The sequence below is a fragment of the Cherax quadricarinatus genome, chromosome 56 (genome assembly GCF_038502225.1).
Source record: "Cherax quadricarinatus isolate ZL_2023a chromosome 56, ASM3850222v1, whole genome shotgun sequence".
Classification (NCBI taxonomy): domain Eukaryota; kingdom Metazoa; phylum Arthropoda; class Malacostraca; order Decapoda; family Parastacidae; genus Cherax; species Cherax quadricarinatus.
In genome coordinates this window covers 27210560-27231643 of record NC_091347.1, presented here as the reverse complement: position 1 = coordinate 27231643, position 21084 = coordinate 27210560, and the positions used below count along the sequence as shown (strand labels likewise).

Here is a 21084-nt window from a genome sequence, read left to right as displayed (position 1 = left end):
AGAAAGGTGTCGGTAAGTAAAATATAGGTAAATGCAAATAAATTAATGGTAGTGAGAGCTATAAACAGTTATCAGAAGAATGGTTGGCTAGTGTTAGAGAAAGTGATGAGGATGTTGAAAAGGTATAAAAAATTGTAGTACTTTTATGTAAAAAAGATTAAACGAGTACAAAAGAGAAGCAAATAATAAAATTGATGCAGTATTGTTAACAAATTTTCCTTAAAATTGCCAAATTGGGTGGGGGGTGAAGTTCATGGAGGCAAAAAGGGAAGAGATCAGAGTGTAATGATACCACCACGTATATGAGTGTGGGGGATGGGCTTTACACATTGCAGTGAGGAGAATGCTAGAGACAGTTGAGATATCATATTTGAGAGCAAATTATGGTGTGAATATTATTCAGAGAATTCAGAGCATAGAAATTAAGAGACAATGTGGTTCTCAGAGAAAATTCAGAGGGCTGAGGAGGGGCTATTGATGTGGTTTGGGTATTTAGAGAAGATGTAGCAGAATAGGATGATCAGAGGGTGTATTAATTTAGGGTGAAACAAAGAAAGCTTTGAATGCAGTCTCTTAAGTATCCAGCAGACATGCAAATGTATTTGATTAGAGTGAGTGGAGACAAGTGACTTGCGTGTCTTGACATTCTGTTGGGAGTGCAAGGGAGGTAACATTTATGAAGGGATTCAGGGAAATCAGTTAACTGGACATGGGTCCTGGAAGTGGGAAATGTAGTGCCTGCACTTTGGAGGAGAGGTGAAGATGTTATGGTTTGGAGGATTGTTTGAAGTGTGATGTCTGAGCACTTATGGCAAGACACCTATTGAATGAATGTTGGTGAATGTTTCCACTTTTGGGTCATCCTACCTTGATGGGAGATGGTTGATGTGGTACAAAATAAAAAATGTAAGTAATTTTGTAATATGGAGTCTGTGTTTTGCTGCTTAATGCTGATTTGCTATTACTCTTGTTATGATTCACATATGTTCATTGCTCATCAGACAGGCAGTCATAGGAGAGATTAACAAGCACAAGAGCTAGTTAACCAGAGAGAGGGCTGTTTTTTTCTTTCATTTCTTACTAAATTCTTTAACCATATCTGACAAAGAAATCTAAGGTAGGAACTACTAACATAGATGAGCATAGAGGGTTCAGATATAGGAATGAAAGGTAAATAAAAGTCAGGTGCCATGAAGCAATAATAAATAATGTACTGTATACAGAAGTAGAAGAGAAAGAGTTGTAAGTTTATTATAAGTGAAGGTTTAATACGTGTTATTAATACCTTAACCCTTTTGGGGTGAGTCCTGTTGTACATTGGCTTTGTAGTGCGGGTTGGTCCTGTTGTTCTACGTGATGAGCTCAGCTCTCTCAGATAAGCTGTGAGGAGTAAATTTGGACCTAGATATGAGAGAATGGATCTATGCTGTAAGTGTGTACTATATAAAAAAATCCACCACCACACTGTGCATAATAGGGAAAAAAACTGACCGTGTTTTTGGTTTAAAGCAGAGAATTTGCAGTGTATTTTCGTATGGTTTTTATGGTTGCATTCTCTGGTTCTTGGTCTCACTTGATAGAATGGAAGATACATCAGTATATTTATAGATGGAGTTGTAAGAGAAGTGAATGCTCGGGTGTTGGCAAGAGGTGTGGGGTTAAAAGATAAAGAATCTAACACAAAGTGGGAGTTGTCAAAGTTGTTCTTTGCTGATGACACTGCTTTTGGGAGATTCTGAAGAGAAATTGCAGAGGTTGGTTGATGAGTTTGGTAGGGTATGTAAAAGAAGGAAATTAAAAGTGAATATAGGAAAGAGTAAGGTGATGAGGATGACAAAAAAAATTAGGTAACAGAAGATTGGATATCAGATTGGAGGGAGAGAGTATGGAGGAGGTGAATGTGTTCATATATTTGGGAGTGGATGTGCCAGCAGATGGGTTTATGAGGGGTGAGGTGAATCACAGAATTGACTAGGGGAAAAAGGAGAGTGGTGCACTGAGGAGTCTTTATCCATGTAAACAAAGAGGGGAATGTATGAAGAGTATAGTTATACCAACGCTCTTGTATGGGTGTGAGGCATGGGTTGTGAATGTTGCAGCAAGAAAGCTGGAGGCAGTGGAGATGTCATGTCTGAGGGCAATGTGTAGTGTGAATATAATGCAGAGAATCCGTAGTTTGGAGATTAGGAGAAGATGTGGGATTACCAAAACTGTTATCCAGAGGGCTGAGGAGGGGTTATTGAGATGGTTTGGACATGTAGAGAGGGTGGAACAAAATAGAATGACTTTAAGAGTGAATAAATCTGCAGTGGAGGGAAGACAGGGTAGGGGTCGGCCTAGGAAAGGTAGAAGGGAGGGGGTAAAGGAGGTTTCGTGTACGAGGGGCTTGGACTTCCAGCAAGCGTGCGTGAGTGTGTTAAGAGTAAATGGAGACAAATGGTTTTAAGGACTTGACGTTCTGTTAGAGTGTAAGCAAGGTAACATTTATGAAGGGATTCATAAATGAATGAATGATGATGAATAATGATGAAAATTTTTCTTTTTCGGGCCACCCTGCCTTGGTGGGAAACAGCTGATGTGTTAATAAAAAACATTTAGAGAAGTAGAGATTTTTTGATTGGTTTCAGGACTGAAAATAGCTTGAAATTAAACTCAAAGTAGCAGAAATTTTTAATTTTTGTTGATATTTCCAGATTACACAAATTACGTCACTCATCCCATACACATCCAAGTGGTTGTTCTAATATGTGCTCACAAATACTCTGTCATTATTTATACAATTATTACAAAAATGCGGTAGTCTGCATAACAGTAAATCTTCTATTTTTTGTGTGAATAAAAATTCAAAATGGAAAGCAAGTGTAATATAGGAGAGGCCTGGGAACATAACTAATGTACAGAGGAAATGTTTTTTAGTACCAGAAATGTCTACAGTGTTTATTCTTTACCCTATTTTTCAATTGGCAATTTTTGAATTTTGTGTGAAATTGGCCAAATAGGTAAATGGGCAGTTTCTGGTGCTCAGTCGATAGAATAAAAGGAATATTAGTGAAATAACCATGAGTTTTGTCGACTAGAACAATGGAATTGGTCAAATATAGGGCTCAAAGTGGACAAAATCACCGATTTATAAATATCGCCAAGACTGCTAACTTTGTGAGGGTGTAATTACGTAAGTTTTCCATCAAGTTTCATACTTTTGATTTCATTATCTTCGGAAAGACATTCTTTGGCATTTCATAAGAAAAAATAATTTTGAAAATTCTTGACCCTGAGAGCAAGTTTGAGATCAGGAGTCTCCACCCAGAAAGGGTTAAGGACTGTAGGTGCCAATGTTTTCTTTAAAAAATTTAAAAAATAGAGGTGATTTTGGCATGATTATATTGGAGTGGTTGGGGGTCAGAAGTGGTCAAAGATATAACTTTTCAGCCCTCTTACAGATGCCAAAAATTGATCAAGTTTGTGGTATACTGTACATGTACATTGAAAAAAAGTGTACTTACCACTAATGCTTCCTCTCTCTTTTTTTTCCATCCATGTGGTGAATGAATTTTGTTAAGTGCACAGATGTGAAATACCAGTAGAAACAAACATTCCATTTAGCATTTAGTTTTTAAAGTTCCTATAACTTATAGGTATATAAGAAGTAATAATAATAATAATGAGCCACAATAAAAACAAATGACTCCACTAAAGGTGCTATCACTGATAATTTGTACAACTCCAATCATTTACTAGTGACGGCCGACTTAGTGAAAAAAAAAAAAAAATTAGACAGTGGCTCCATGGGGAAGTGGAACAGACTTCTTCCTCCATAAGCTACACAAGTCATCAGAGGCGACTAAAATGCTGGAGTAACCCCTTCTCTTGTATACATTGCTAAATTTAAAAAGAAAAACTTTTCTTTTTTCTTTTAGGTCACCCTGCCTTGGTGGGATATGGCCAGTTTGTTGAAAAAAAAAATTAAGACAATGGCAAAAGCTGACTAGTAGAAATAAAGGTACTGGTAGCAGAGGATCCTTTTAATGCAACATTTTTGCCTAAGGCTGGGCTTTATCGAGTACACAGGAATGAGCAAATACATCGCCTTGTAAGGCAAACAAGCACCATGAGGTTAAGCAGTGATCCACTTCACCAAAACCATCAAGCAAAACAGTGGAATGTATGTATTTGCTGGACCTATTGCCCACATAATCTACAATTCATATAATAAACATAAACTTATCACCTTTTCCCCACCCCCTGTTCCTACCAATACCTGACCTCACCAGACTCGATTTCGCAGTTTAATGACCTTGCCTGACCTGTTCTTAAAATTTAATGACCTTGTGTGACACGTCTTTCTTTGAGCGTAACCTTATGGTGCTCATTTGCCTTATAAGGCAGAGAGAGTATTTGTTCATTCCTGTGATAAAGCCCAATTTTAGGGGATATGCTGTATTACAAGGATCCTCTGTTGCCAGTGTTTTTATTCCCTGCAAGTGGTATGCTTGATTGTTGCACAGCTTAAAGGAAAGTGTTTGCCACTCAGTGTACTGTACTGGTTGTCCTTGTTCTAACGTAATATATTGTAGAATATATCATTGTTGTATCATTTAGTGTAGATGTGGGAACTACATAATCATGATGTACTGGATAGGCTCAAAATGTATATACTAGTACTTGCTTTTCCAAATATTTTGTTACAGGTGTGGTGTAGAAGAGTTTCAGGGAATAATTTGTTTCTTATTAGTTACCAGCATATACAATAATATAATGAAGAGACATGTGCAACATTTGGGTATTTTTATTGCCAAAATGTTTTTCCTGCATTGTAGGCTTTTTTTTTTGTCAAATGCAGAGGTGACTTTTACACTGGAGAGTTTCAGCAATAAAGATACGTAAGTGTTGCACATGTGCCTTATTCATCAACTTGTTGGTATTGAATACCATTAATGTATGTCTGTATAATATAATTGTGAATACCATCCAGAGTAGATATATCACCATTATATTGGAATTCCATGTATACACTGCTCATCATTAAAGTATGTTGGCCCCCTCTAAAATCATGACCACACATTAGATTGTCCCTTGCACTTTAAGACATTCTTTAGCCATCTAGGAAGTGATTAACACATTCTTCAGGGTTTCATGAGGCAAATTTCCCCACGATTCACGGATTGCATCCTAAAGCCATTGGAGTAGGCTGATATTCTTCTCAGACCAGAGGTTTTCACTGGGGTTCATGTCTGGGAAGTTCCTGGCCAATCATTGAAGAAGGCTCCTTCACAGTGAAGAAGCCATTGATAAACAGAATTTGCTATGTGGCAGGGAGACTCTTTATGTAAAAACCTTGCACTACACTGAGCAAAAGATTTGGGCACATAACAGACTTTCTAGATATACTAGTACAGTTAACATTAGTGGTGGCTTTTTTTCTAGGCTTCCCTGAATGTGCTTTTGATGTGGCCATGTCATGAACACTGTTCTCAAGGAACCAACACATCTAGGTCCTCACTAGATGCTCACACACATTGCTGCCTCCTACTATTTTCTTCATTTGATGTCCTGCCTTTGTAATCCAATGCTCTCTGCAATTATCTTGTGTCAGCAACTTAGTCCTGCACATATTTGGCAATACCTAGAAATGTTGGACAAACTTGATCCTAAGACCACAAAGTGCATGGGAATCACAAACACAAAACCATATATCACACAGTCCCAAAAGGTACTTAAGACAGCCAGTAGCCATAGGGAATCCTGAGACTTTCTGCTTTGATTTGCCAGGTCAGTATAACCTTTTGTCTCATCAGCTATTCCAGGGTAGGGTATTACTTTGGACATTAAATTACATTGGGTGCCTTTCATCCATCTTACTTAAATGTAGAGCACTGTATATGAAATAAAATGACAAGAGGCTGGTGTACTGGGAATATTTTACATAAGCTATAAGGAGAGATTTATTGAAAATAAAGTGGGATTAGAAATGAACATTTGCAACATTTTTGATGAGTTGGAAAATAGGGATGGCTGTTTGGAGGAATGTATGCAGTATTACACAAACTGTTTATTAAAAAGACTACTGTTGTATAAAGCAGCAGTTTAAAATCTAGGATTCTGAATTCTAATGCATAACCCAGTTTGTATTACATATTGCTTAATTCTGAAAGTTTTTAGAAAATAATTAGATATAGAAGGAATGAAGCTTCAGAAAGAATTATAAACAAAGTACATTGTAGATTAAATTCTTAACAAATTGGGAAGGGATTTCCCAAAGAAGGAAAACACATTTACAGTCACTCATGGCCTAAGCTGTTTTTCTGGAAGTGCAGGATGTCTCAATTCATATAATCCACCAAACAGAAAATTTATGGAAGATTGAAAGTTAAAATGGACAAACACACGGAGTGGATGTGTGAATGAGAAATGGGAATTTTTGCAGGAATACGAGACTCGTTACTTGCAGTGTTCTTTATGCACAAGAACTTTTTGTAATTGTGGCATTTAGTGTGTTCTTGTATAGTATGAATAAAGTAAAATAGTTGTACACTGTGTTAGTGTCTTAATTTATTGCTAATAGTTCATATTTGTATTAATTTCATTGTATTTTCATAATTCAGTTAGTCTTATGAACCCTGCTAAGTCAGTTCTCCATTTTTATTTTCCGCTACTTGCAGTCCAGCCATCATTTTTCGACTTACTTCACCTGATGGAGAGATTATTCTTTTCATATATTCTTACTTCATACTGTGGAAACAAAGGTATCTGCTTTAACTATGCAAAATGTAATCAGAGATCTTGAATTCATCTAATATTTTAAAAGTCGCTGTCTGCTTTTCAGTACTAGCATGAGTAGATAAGCATGGGAAAATTAGGTTTTTGGAGACGAACCACCCTACCTTTTTTTTTTTTTTTTTTTTTTTTTTTTTTTTTTTTTTTTTTTTTTTTTTTTTTTTTTTTTTTTTTTTTTTTTTTTTTTTTTTTTTTTGAAAATAAGTAATAGATCTTGTAATATAAACTTATGGGATTCAGCCATCCTTATTTTGATACTTATTGAATTAATTAAATGTCTGGAAAATCATATCCTTATATTTATAATCAAAAGATTCTTGTGAAATAATACCACCTTTTTGAGTCACTGAGTTTTGGAAAATATATTTTAAACAATTTGGGGTACAGTAGTTTGAATTTTATTTAATTTTTTTGTGAAACTCAAATTTCTGTGAAGGCAGATAAAAAGAGTAATATTATATTGATATTGTTATGTTCTCATAATTTAAGAACGCTTATAATATTTTTCAACTTCAATTTTTCTATGATTTGTTATCCAGAAATGCATTTGACAAACATAACTGGTATTGGTTATTAAAATCCAAGATTCAAATGATGCCTTATTACCATCATATACTGTATTACACTTTATCAGCATGGTTCTGTATAATGAAACTATTGTATAATAATGAGTTACAGATTGTATGCTGAACTATACATTACAGTACATTAAATTTAATGTTCACATTTGTTACTGCAGGTATCCCCGTGATCCACGTGGTGATTATGACCAGCGAGACCAAAGGACAGATCAGCGTGAGCAGCGGTTTCGAGAACCTCCTCCAAGTCGTGAACCCCGAGAAAACTTTACCCGTGGTGATCCACGAGATAACAGGTATGCTTATATTTTAAGAGGATTGTTCATGGAGTTATTTTAAATTTACCAATTATAGTCTTATCATTATAATCCCATTTCATTGCAGCAAGAAACTTAACACACAGTTCATAGAGATCTTTCCCAAATATTGTTGTTATATGATGGTAACATAGGGATAATAGTGACATAATTTAAAAAAAAAAAAAAAGTCACTACTAGATTATGAGTGTTACTGGTCTCCATAATTTATCATTTGTTTAATGTAAATAATTTGGTGAAAAAACATTTGGAGAGAGGAACTTTGGGATATTTTGCCTGTTAACACCTTCTAAATCGTCCCTAAAATATCAAATGCAATAATATTTTGCAAGTTATTGTAGAAAAAATATTTGTTAAATATAAGTTCCCAATTTTTAAAATTCATGAGGTATTGCTATCCTTTACAGAGAACGTGAACGCGAGTCTCGCAGCTATCGTGATTCTCGGGAAGGCCGGGAACAGAGAAGTGGTGAATCGCGTGAACAGCGTGAAAACAGAGATCCTCGAGCTGCAGACAGAGACAGAGATTATCGTAGTAATCCTCCCAGCGACACTCGTGATCCACGAGGGGGACGACCAGCTTTCCCTCAGGATAAAGACTTCAGAAGTGGTTAGTTTGACTGTCAGTATAGATGTCTAATATCGTATGTTGTATGTGTTTTATGTAATTTTTCTTTTCCTGTACTTTCTAAAGTAACATATCCTTAAAGCTTTAACCCTTTGAGGGTCTGTCCCATAGTTCTACGGCTTTGAAGCCTGGGTCCAAGCTGTAGTTCTACGCCATGAGCTCAGCTCACTCAGATAAGCTGTGAGCGGTAAATTTGGGCCTAGATATGAGAGACTGCATCTGTGTTGTAAGTGTGCATCATATAAAACAAATCCTGCAGCACGCAGTGCATAATGAGAAAAAATCTGAGATTGTGTTTTTGAATTAAAACAGCAACTTTTTGGTGTATTTTTGTATGTTTTTTATGGTTGTATTCACAGTTTCTTCATCTCATTTGATAGAATGGAAGATATATTACAGAAATAGAGATGATTTTGATTGCTTTTAGTAACGAAACTGAGCTCAAGGTAGAAATATTCAATTTTTGCTGATGTTCAAGAGTAAACAAATGACATCATGCATCCAATACACGTCAGCTGGTGGGTCTAATGTGTGTTCATGAATGCTCTGATGCTACTTATACAATTATTACAATATTGCATAACAGTAAATCTTCTAGTTTTTGGTGTGAATAAAATTCATGTGAATAAAAAATTAAAGTGGAATTCATTTCTTAAGCCCGGAAATGTAATTAGTAAACAGAGGAAATTTTATTTTAGTGCCAGGAATGCCTGCATTGTTTATTCTGGACCCTATTTTGAAATTGGAATGTTTTAAACTTTGAAATTGGGCAAATTACCAATTTCTGATCACTTTATTGGGTAGTTAAAATAGTTGATTGGGTGATTTCTTGTGCTCAGTTGATAAAATAGAAGTAATACTAGTGAAATAGCTAAGAATTTGGTCAACTGGAATAATGTAATTGGCCTAAAATGGGAGTCAAATTGGGAAAAAATTGCTGATGCATAAATATCGTTGATGCAGCAAAATTTGCAAAAGCGTAATTTCGTGAATTTTCCATCAAATTTTGTACTTTTTGTTTTATTACCTTCAGAAAAAGATTCTCTACCATTTCATAAGAAAAAAATAACAAAAATTTGTTTTAAAAAAATTCATGGACCATGTGGACAAGTTTCAGATCAGGGGTCTGGACCCTGAAACAGTTAATGTAAAAATATCCATAATTATCCTAGGTAGTAGGTTAGTAGACAGCAACCACCCAGGGAGGTACTACCATCCTGCCAAGTGAGTGTAAAACGGAAGCTTGTAATTGTTTTACACGATGGTAGGATTGCTGGTGTCTTTTTTTCTGTCTCATACACATGCAAGACTTCAGGTATGTCTTGCTACTTCTACTGACACTTTGGTCACACTACACATACATGTACAAAAATATATATACACACCCCTCTGGGTTTTCTTCTATTTTCTTTCTAGTTCTTGTTCTTGTTTATTTCCTATTACTTCCATGGGGATGTGGAACAGAAATCTTCCTCCGTTAGCCATGCGTGTTGTAAGAGGCGACTAAAATGCCAGGAGCAAGGGGCTAGTAACCCCTTCTCCTGTATATATTACTAAATGTAAAAGGAGAAACTTTCGTTTTTCCTTTTGGGCCACCCCGCCTCGGTGGGATACGGCCAGTGTGTTGAAAGAAAGATCCATAATTATGACTGATCTTCCAGGATGGACTGAAACTTCTCAAGTTTTTTCTCCAGAGTAGATTATTAGTAAATTTCTCTAGCTATGGTGTTGCGACCTTTTCTCCTATTTATGATGACATTTTATTTGTAATATCCTACCCAGGTATTCCAAACATAGCTAGCATAAATAAGTTCATACCACTCTAAACCAAAAAAAGATTGTTGGAAGATGCATACTAGGCTATCAAATCACAACTTTATTCTTGTACATCTCAGTACTGTATTAGTTTTTATATTCTTGTTTATCTCATTTATGTTTTTATTGGTTACAGTGTGAAGTATTTCTATGCCTTATAGGAATTTGTTTAGGACAACTCAAATGCTTATCTGTTTTTCTTTACAAAGGTGGAAACCCCCCTCCTCCCATAGGTGGACCTTCCCAACCTCCTCCTCGTGTGGTTCCCCCACCACCAGCAGCTCCCACTACTCTCCCAGCCAGTCTTGCTGGCCAGGATCAAGAGAAGGTTAGTGGTAATGGTTACTTTGTAAGCATTTGGATAAAGTTATGTGTGATGACTGACAAATAAATGAAGAGATGTTCGAAAGGTGAACAACTACATATGGTGAAAAGGGGAACCTTGAAATTGTATTAAAAAAAAAGATATAGAAATTAATGTTGTTTTAGTGCCAGGAATGTCTACATTGTTTTTTTTTTTTTTTTAGATTAGTGTTTTTTTTTTTTAATTTTTGTGTAAAATTGGCCAAATTACCAACTTTTGTGGAATTTAGAGGGTAGTTGTAAAAGTTAAATGGTCGGTTTCTTTTGTTCAGTTGATAGAATGGAAAGCATATTAGCAAAATAACTAAGAATTTGGTCGATTGGAGAAATGTAATTGGCTTAAAACAACACAAAACAGGTGAAATTACCAATTCCTTAATTGCGCCGAGACTACAAACTTTGTGCCCTTCTAATTCCGTAAATTTTCCATCAAATTTTGTACTTTTGGTGTCATTACTTTGGAAAAAGTTTACCATTTCAGAAAAAAAAATTTTTTTTTTTTTTTAACAAGTCACCCGGCTCCCACCTAGGCAGGGTGACCCAAAAAGAAAGAAAATCCCTAAAATAAAAATACTTTCATCATCATTCAACACTTTAACCTCACTCATACATAATCACTGTTTTTGCAGAGGCACCCAGATACAACAGTTTAGAAGCATATATAAAGATACAATACAAAAAGTGAACTGAAATAATTACAGTATCAGGGCCCCAATTATATATATACCGTCCTATTACATATCCCTCCAAACTGCCAATATCCCAAACTCCTCCTTTAAAGTGCAGACATTGTACTTCCCATTTCCAGAACTCAAGTCCAGCTATATAAAAACAACCGGTTTCCCTGAATCCCTTCACTAAATATTACCCTGCTCACACTCCAACAGCTCGTCAGGTCCCAAAAACCATTCGTCTCCACTCCTATCTAACACGCTCATGCACACTTGCTGGAAGTCCAAGCCCCTCACCCACAAAACCTCCTTTACCCCCTCCCTCCAGCCTTTTCGAGGACGAACCCTACCTTGCCTTCCTTCTCCCTACAGATTTATACGCTCTCTATGTCATTCTACTTTGATCCATTCTTTCTAAATGACCAAACCACCTCAACAACCCCTCTTCAGCCCTCTGACTAATACTTTTATTAACTCCACACCTTCTAATTTCCACACTTCGAATTCTCTGCATAATATTTATGCCTCACATTGCCCTTAGACAGGACATCTCCACTGCCTCCAACTGCCTCCTCGCTGCAGCATTTACAACCCAAGCTTCACACCCATATAAGAGTGTTGGTACTGCTATATTTTCATACATTCCCTGCTTTGCCTCCATTGAAAACGTTTTTTTGTCTCCACATATACCTCAACGCACTGCTCACCTTTTTTTCTTCATCAGTCCTATGGTTAACCTCATCCTTCATAAACCCATCTGCTGACACATCAACTCCCAAATATCTGAAAACCTTCACTTGTTCCATACTCCTCTCCAGTGTAATATCCAATTTTTCTTTATCTAAATCATTTGATACCCTCATCACCTTACTCTTATCTATGTTCACTTTCAACTTTCTGCCTTTACACACCCTCCCAAACTCGTCCACTAACCTTGCAACTTTTCTTTAGAATCGCCCATAAACACAGTATCGTCAGCAAAAAGTAACTGTGTCAACTCCCATTTTGTATTTGATTCCCCATAATTTAATCCCACCCCTCTCCCCAACACCCTAGCATTTACCTCTTTTACAACCCCATCTATAAACATATTAAACAACCATGGTGACATTACACATCCCTGTCTAAGACCTACTTTTACTGGGAAGTAATCTCCCTCTCTTCTACACACCCTAACCTGAGCCTCATTATCCTCATAAAAACTCTTTACAGCATTTAGTGACTTACTGCCTATTCCATATACTTGCAACATTTGCCACATTGCTCCCCTATCCACTCTATCATATGCCTTTTCTAAATCCATAAATGGAATGAAAACTTCCCTACCTTTATCTAAATACTGTTCACATATATGCTTCAATGTAAACACTTGATCTACACATCCCTTACCCATTCTAAAGCCTCCTTGCTCATCTGCAATCCTGCTCTCTGTCTTACCTCTAATTCTTTCAATAATAACCCTACCGTACACTTTTCCTGTTATGTTCAGTGAACTTATTCCCCTATAATTTTTACAATCTCTTTTGTCCCGCTTCCCTTTACATAAAGGGATTATACATGCTCTCTGCCAATCCCTAGGTACCTTCCCCTCTTCCATACATTTTATTATTATTTATTATCACACTGGCCGATTCCCACCAAGGCAGGGTGGCCCGAAAAAGAAAAACTTTCACCATCATTCACTCCATCACTGTCTTGCCAGAAGTGTGCTTTACACTACAGTTTTTAAACTGCAACATTAGCACCCCTCCTTCAGAGTGCAGGCACTGTACTTCCCATCTCCAGGACTCAAGTCTGGCCTGCCGGTTTCCCTGAACCCCTTCATAAATGTTACTTAGCTCACACTCCAACAGCACGTCAAGTATTAAAAACCATTTGTCTCCATTCACTCCTATCAAACACGCTCACGCATGCCTGCTGGAAGTCCAAGCCTCTCGCACACAAAACCTCCTTTACCCCCTCCCTCCAACCTTTCCTAGGCTGACCCCTACCCCGCCTTCCTTCCACTACAGACTGATACACTCTTGAAGTCATTCTGTTTCGCTCCATTCTCTCTACATGTCCGAACCACCTCAACAACCCTTCCTCAGCCCTCTGGACAACAGTTTTGGTAATCCCGCACCTCCTCCTAACTTCCAAACTACGAATTCTCTGCATTATATTCACACCACACATTGCCCTCAGACATGACATCTCCACTGCCTCCAGCCTTCTCCTCGCTGCAACATTCATCACCCATGCTTCACACCCCTATAAGAGCGTTGGTAAAACTATACTCTCATACATTCCCCTCTTTGCCTCCAAGGACATTTATTAAACAAAAATACCAACCACTCCAACATTATATCCCCCCCCTGCTTTTAACATTTCTGTCATGATTCTGTCAGTTCCTGCTGCTTTACCCCTTTTCATTCTTCGTAATGTCTCATGCACCTCCTCACACTCACATCCTGCTCTTGTTAACTCCTAAAAGATGTTATACCTCCCTGGCCAGTGCATGAAATGACTGCCTCCCTTTCTTCATCGAAATTTAAAAGTTCCTCAAAATATTCCCACCATCTACCCAATACCTCCATCTCCCCTTCTTATAACTCCCCTACTCTGTTTTTAACTGACAAATCCATTCGTTCCCTAGGCTTTCTTAACTTGTTTATCTCACTCCAAAATTTTTTCTTGTTTTCATTAAAAATTTTTGACAGTGCCTCACTCACTCTATCATATATGTATATATATTTAAAATACAGTGGACCCCCACCTTACGATGGCATCGCGTTACGTTAAATCCGCCATACGATACATTTTAACGCAAAAATTTTGCCTCGCCTCACGCTAAAAAACTCACCTTACGTGATTCGTCCAGGACGTGTCCCACGTGTGGCCTCAGCACCAGTGTTTACAAGCCAGCCAGTGCGGTCGCATCTACGCATACATTCGGTACATTTCACATTCTCCCAGTGTTTTTAGTGCTTGTAACTGCAAAATAAGTCACCATGGACCCCAAGAAAGCTTCTAGTGCCATCCCTGTGGTAAAAAGGGTGTGAATTAGTATGGAATTGAAAAAAGAGATTAAAGGAATGTGTGCAAAGTGGGTTGAACTGCAAACCTTTATGGATGAAAATCACCCTCACACAGCTATTGCAAGCTGTGCTGGTGACTATTACAATGACAATGTTGTGAACCACTTTAGACAAATCATAAAGGAACGAGAGGTACAGAGCTCTATGGACAGATATATTGTGTGACAGGTCCACTGACTCTCAAGCTGGTCCTAGTGGCATTGAAAGAAGAGAAGTAACCCCGGAAAAGGACTTGATACCTCAAGTCCTAATGGAAGGGGATTCCCCTTCTAAACAATAACAACTTCCACACACTCCCCTCCTCCCATCCCATCAATCATCACCAGATCTTCAATAAAGGTAAGTGTCATGTATTCTATTCTAAGTAGAGTATTAACTGTGCATGTCTTCTTCAGTTTGTATGTATTAAAATTAATATTTCATGTGGTAAAAAAATTTTCTTTTTCATACTTTGGGGTGTCTTGCACGGATTAATTTGATTTCCATTATTTCTTATGGGGAAAATTAATTCGCCTTACGATAATTTCGGCATACAATGAGCTCTCAGGAACGGATTAATATCGTAAGGCGGGGGTCAACCGTATATACATATATACATATTTAAAATATATATATATTTAAAATATAAAAATATTTAAAATATAAAAATATTTAAAATATAAAAATTTAAAATATAAAAATATTTTAAATATTTTTATATTTTAAATATATATATATATTTTAAATGTATATATACATGTATATATACGGTGAACCCCCCGCCTTACGATATTAATCCGTTCCTGAGAGCTCATCGTATGCCGAAATTATCGTAAGGCGAATTAATTTTCCCCATAAGAAATAATGGAAATCAAATTAATCTGTGCAAGAAACCTAAAGTATGAAAAAGAAAAATTTTTTAACACATGAAATATTAATTTGAATACACACAAACTGAAGAAGACATGCACAGTTAATACTCTACTAAGAATGGAATACGTGACACTTACCTTTATTGAAGATCTGGTGATGATTGATGGGATGGGAGGAGGGGAGTGTGTGGAAGTTGTTATTGTTTAGAAGGGGAATCCCCTTCCATTAGGACTTGAGGTATCAAGTCCTTTTCCGGGGTTACTTCTCTTCTTCTTTCAATGCCACTAGGACCAGCTTGATTGTCAGTGGACCTCTGTCGCACAATATATCTGTCCATAGAGCTCTGCACCTCTCGTTCCTTTATGATTTGTCTAAAGTGGTTCACAACATTGTCATTGTAATAGTCACCAGCACGGCTTGCAATAGCTGTGTGAGGGTGATTTTCATCCATAAAGGTTTGCAGTTCAACCCACTTTGCACACATTTCCTTAATCTTAATATTTAAAATATAAAAACATTTAAAATATAATATATTAATATATTTACATATTTAATATTTAATTTTTTTATATTTTAAATATATTTAAAAAAAAAGTGGACACAGAGTAACATTAATATTGGGGGCCTGGACAGTGAAAGGGTTAAACGCATTCAATATCTTAAGAAACAAGTATACATAGTGTTAAACAGTAAAAGCCATTAAAAAACAGAAAAATTATAATATCTTGGCATTAATGCTGGTGCATTTATGCAGCTGTTGCTGATGAGTGATTATTTCTCCGCCAATTTAACACGCCATAAAACTGTATTTTTTTTTATCAGATTACACTTATTTTAGTTTCATTCAATTAAAAAAAATGCTTTCATTCTATAATTTTTTTTTGCTCAGGTTCAAGAGTTGAGAGGGGTTCTTGATTCATGAAATTGAATGTGTCCTCCTTTTCCTTGGGTTGAACATTTGCCTTGTTTTCCAGGCATTGTATGACCCCAGTTGGTTTAGCGCTTACGATAGGTAGCAGTAGGCCTTCTATTTATACCTGGATTTAGTATACTTTCCTCACATTTAATGTCACAAGCCAGAATGAAATTAAGCAGTACTAATTTCTATGCAATTTTGTTGCAGGCCAGTCTGATTATGCAGGTCTTGCAGCTGTCGGACGAACAGATAAAGATGCTACCACCAGAGCAACGAGCCTCCATTCTTCAATTGAAGGAACAGATTCAGCGCTCTCAACATTAGAATATGCTCATATTTTAATTTTATGAAATGGATCACAAAGAACATTGATATCAGCCAAACTATTTGGTATTAACTCTACCCATTTATTTTTTTTTTAAACTACAAAATACTTTCTGAATATTTACTATTATTTCTTGTGCCAATTTATATTTGTTGTGGAATATAATATGCAAAAGTAATTAAAAGCAAATTTATATTAATTGTATTTGTAAACTACATACAGTACATTGCACTTTTTTTTCTTACAATCCCTTCATGGGGATACCTTGATGCCAGTGAAGGTCTGTTGATCCAAGGAACAGGACTTATCCTCCCCTGCCTTGGATTGAACCTGAAAGCCTCCCATTTCCGAGGCATTCAAAATAAAATAAATTCAGAGTGGGTATGTGGCTTTTATAGTTTTCCTTGGAGCCTTCCTCAAGAGGTTCATTGATACATAGAATTGGAATGGTTCTTCCCTTGGATCAAATCTGATTGCCTCCCATTCTAGGCACTATGACCCCTATGGGTTTAGTGCTTTCCCCTAAATATAATCATCTTAGCTGTACTCCTTATTTTCTTCATGATGATGAATGAGACATTACTTTATTCTCTTGAAATTCCATGACTGACATCCTCCACTGAGTCATGGGCCATCCTCAGAACCTGGAACTGCTTTTGAGCAATCCCTTGTTGCCTGAACCAAGTACCAGTGTTTTACATATCCTATCTGTTATCTCTGGCCTTTGCTTTACCTTGACCATGCCAAAAGATCTGGACAAATGAATGATGATACTGAAGCAATACCACACACACTTGAGAAACACTTGAATCCTATAGCTCAGGAAGAGGTCTTGAAACATTGATAGTGGACAAAATTCTTTACCTTTCATACAAACTCTGAGGTGTACCTTACTGACCATGCCCTTAAGATGCACATTATCAACATATCACCAACCCAGACAATAAACTTACAGTTCTATACTATTGGCAACACTGCCATCACATTATATTCATTTCTCAATTCAAGCTATGAAACCATTATCATCCCATCCCATACACCTTAATACAGTAAGACATCAAATAATGCACTTCAGATATCCAAGAGCAACTTCACAATACTGTACCTCTCTATCACTCATGTTAGTCATGCCCAAAGGCAAAAATTATTTCAGCTGCTGCAACCTACTCTCCTTGGTTAACATTGAAAGTAAACTCTCAGAAGTGAGAGACTGCAAATTATCACCCTAACAGTGCTGAAAATGCTAATATGGCCACCTGGGCAAACATGTAGATTGAATGAAGAATATTTGGCGTGGAGCAATAGACCATTGTGGCAAAACACATCTCTCTATTCTAGTCAGTGTCCCACTTCCTTATGAGAATGTGAAATTTCATATTTGAAGGATTGTTGTATAATCAGGCTGTGATATAGTTATATCAAAATAAGAGTTTGTTGTATGATCTGACTGACCCATTTATATTTAAAAGAGGATTTGTATGTATAATCAAGCTGTGACCTAGTTACATCAGAGAGTATGCATAGGCACACTGTGACCTACTTACCTCAAAAAGGGATAACATGTTGCTCATATTTCTGAGTTGTCTGACATTCTTGACACCCTATGACTTAAACCACCACTACAGTTTTTAACCCTTAAACTGTCCAAACGTAGATCTACGTTTTTTCAACATTTGAAAGTATGTAAAAAATGGAGATTTTTTTGTTTTGTTTTTTACCTTTGAAAACGTGTAAAGAACCTTGATCTACATTTTTTTTTTTTTTAGATTTGAAAATATGTATAAAAACATAGATCTACTTTTGGAGCACTATGCATGTGAACGTAGATCTGTTTGGACAGTTTAAGGGTTAACATGATGTTCTCACTGCTGACATTCCAACCTCTTCACCAGCTGTCACCCCTCTGTCTCCCAGAAACCTAACAAACCCCCACACAAGACCTCATTTAAAACTTTTAATAACCTCATTCTTTGACTTCTTCCTTATCAATGAAATGCAGAAATGCATGCACCCTTCCCCCCCCCCCATCGTTTTCCTACTATTTTTCTCCAACTCGGGAAGCAGCTCCTTTGGCAGGTTATCTTCTGCATCACATTTCCCTGACCTAAGAGACACTTGAGGCTATATCTTCTTTAATTAAAAAAACATCAGAAAAAGACCTTGAAACCCTCCATCCTAAACAAGGAAAATCCACAGGACCAACAACAAACAAAACATACAGACATACCACATGACTGACAATATGTTACAGCATCTAAGCTTCATACATTTGTATTCACAAAGGTACTTCACAACTCCTACACTCTTACCTATAACAAACCCTATTTTTAATACTATCAATATATCTCGTGCAAATCATATCTTAATACCACCCCATAATGACTTAACTTATAACCATTGCCCATAGCCACCATCTACCATTATGTACCATTGTATTATAACCGATAATGACAATACAGTATTATAATGAACTATTGCCCCTGAAAGAGGTTCCTTGATGTGTGAGGTGCTCTTGATCCAAAGAATTAGCACCCTCAAGGGAGACTCCTCTAAGCCAGCCTAGTGAGTGTAGAGGGGTGTTAATGTTGCAGTTTAAAAACTGTAGTGTAAAACATCCTTCTGGCAAGACAGTGATGGAGTGAATGATGGTGAAAGTTTTTCTTTTTCAGGCCACCCTGCCTTGGTGGGAATCGGCCAGTGTAATAAATAAAATAAATAAATAATAATAATCCTCTAAGCTAGTAAGGGGCTCTTGACTCAAGGAATTGAATTTGCTGTCCTCTTCCTTGGATCAAACCTGAATGCCTCCCATTCCCCAGGTACTCTATAACCCTACATGTTTAGTGCTCTCCTCCTAAATTTAATACAAAATAAAGAGATGCACCTGACCTCCCCTTCATTTCCTCAGGTACTGTATGAGCTCTACAAATTTTAGCACTCTTCCACCCCATCCCACGAATGTAATAATAACAATGGAATACAGTATACAGGAATTTAGGAGAACTTCAAAGGTTGATTTCTCAGTTTTCCTGTATGTATTTGTTGATATGAACCTAAATTACATAACACAATTGGACTTCCAACCTATGTACTTCTACATAGGTTGGAAGTCCTATACAGCCTATCACACAATGAAAGTGCCCTAATATGAACTATTCAGTATCTTTTAATTTCTGTTTATATTTAGCTGAGCTACACTGCAGCCCACATCTATTTGGACAAATGGTACATGATCTATCTGCCTTTTGTACTGTTCTCCCTTACAAATCAGTCCTTTTTTTTTCCTGACTGCCTCTCCACGTTTTGAATACTGGTGTTCCCACACATAGATTACCAAACCCATTCTCGTGTATATCATCATTACAGTCATGAAGAACACTAAATTTAGCCGTAGTGTCATACACTCCCATGGGTATTAGGCAAATAGGTTTGATCCAAGGAAGAGAGGTTAGGTTGAATTTCATCGATCTAGAATCCCTCACTGGCATCAAGTAACCTTCCTTGGAGGAAAATGATATAAAATACTGACACAATGGAAAAAGACACAAATCCATACAATGTGATCCTTTATTGATAATGTATCACCCACAGAGTGGACTTTATCAAGTCAGCCAGCTCTGTTTGTGGCTATAAAGCCCACTGTGTGGGTGGTACATTATTAATAAAGGATTGCATTACACTACATGTGTGTCCCTTTCTAATCTTCCTTGAGGGGTCTCCTTTTTTATACACGTCTCGTGTATGGATATCCAACAGTTCCTCATTCATAGTGCTAGAGTTCAAGTGGACAGTAAAAAACTATCTTCATGACAGTGATCAGAGAGCAGGCACCAACCTTGACATAAATTTTGCACTTGCACTAACCTCTGATTCCATTAACTCAACCCTTACACATCCTCAGAACATAGCACTATGACCCATTTTTTTAGGGCTATTCTGATACTACTACTACTTTATTGATTATATTTTTTGTGAGGTTATGCTTAATTATGCTACATTCACAGAAGTTAATGCAAACTCAGGGTTGGCCCACTTTTCATATACAGTACAGTACATGTAGCATAATTATTTTATAGAGAAAATGTAACACTTACCAGTGTACAAATTATTTCAATAAAGAATGAAGCAATTTCAACAGTTTTAAACATATGATTTATAATTATATTTCTTAATTCCTTAATTTTGCACTCTTAAGAATGGGTGGAGATAGTACAGTTCAGAGTTTTTTTTAAATTATGAAGTAAGTGCACATCTGGCAAGAAGACTATAAAATAAGTAATGGTGAAAACGTTTCCTCCTTTGAGTCACCTAACCTACGTGAGAGAGGGCTGAGGTGGTAATAAAAAAAAAATTATAAGAACAAAAATGTCATACCTTTGATGAATTCCTAGTTTTTTTCTACTTCCTGAGCCCGGCCTTGGGCCAGGCTCGACTGGTGCTTGCCTAGTCAACCAGGCTGTTGCTGTTGGTGGTCTGCTGACCCACATATCCAGTAGTCTGGTTGATCTGGCACCTGGTGAAGATACTTTTCCAGTTTTCTCTTTAAAACTTCTACATTTGTCCCAGCGATGTTTCTGATATCTTGTGACAAGATGTTGAATAACCTTAGGCCACAAGTCATCGATACAGTGTTATCTTAATGTGACCATGGTGTCCCTATTTTTCACTGGGTTTATTTTGCACTTCCTCCCATATCTCTCACTCTAGTATCTTATGACTGTGTGCAAATCTGGGACAAGGCCCTCAAATACTTTCTAGGTACTATATA

General features: G+C 36.8%; 1 protein-coding gene across 2 annotated transcripts in view; it reads left to right on the top strand.

Annotated features, from left to right (window-relative positions):
* Window positions 1-20461, top strand: part of CstF64 (cleavage stimulation factor subunit 2 CstF64) — a 39320-nt gene extending 18859 nt beyond the window's left edge. For both annotated transcript variants that reach the window (XM_053794039.2, XM_053794038.2), the window contains 4 exons: window positions 7514-7648; window positions 8077-8279; window positions 10322-10440; window positions 16199-20461. In XM_053794039.2, coding sequence (XP_053650014.1) covers window positions 7514-7648; window positions 8077-8279; window positions 10322-10440; window positions 16199-16315 — 574 coding nt within the window. In that variant the 3' untranslated portion in view covers window positions 16316-20461. The remainder of the gene's footprint in view (window positions 1-7513; window positions 7649-8076; window positions 8280-10321; window positions 10441-16198) is intronic.
* The last annotated feature ends 623 nt before the right edge of the window (window positions 20462-21084 follow it).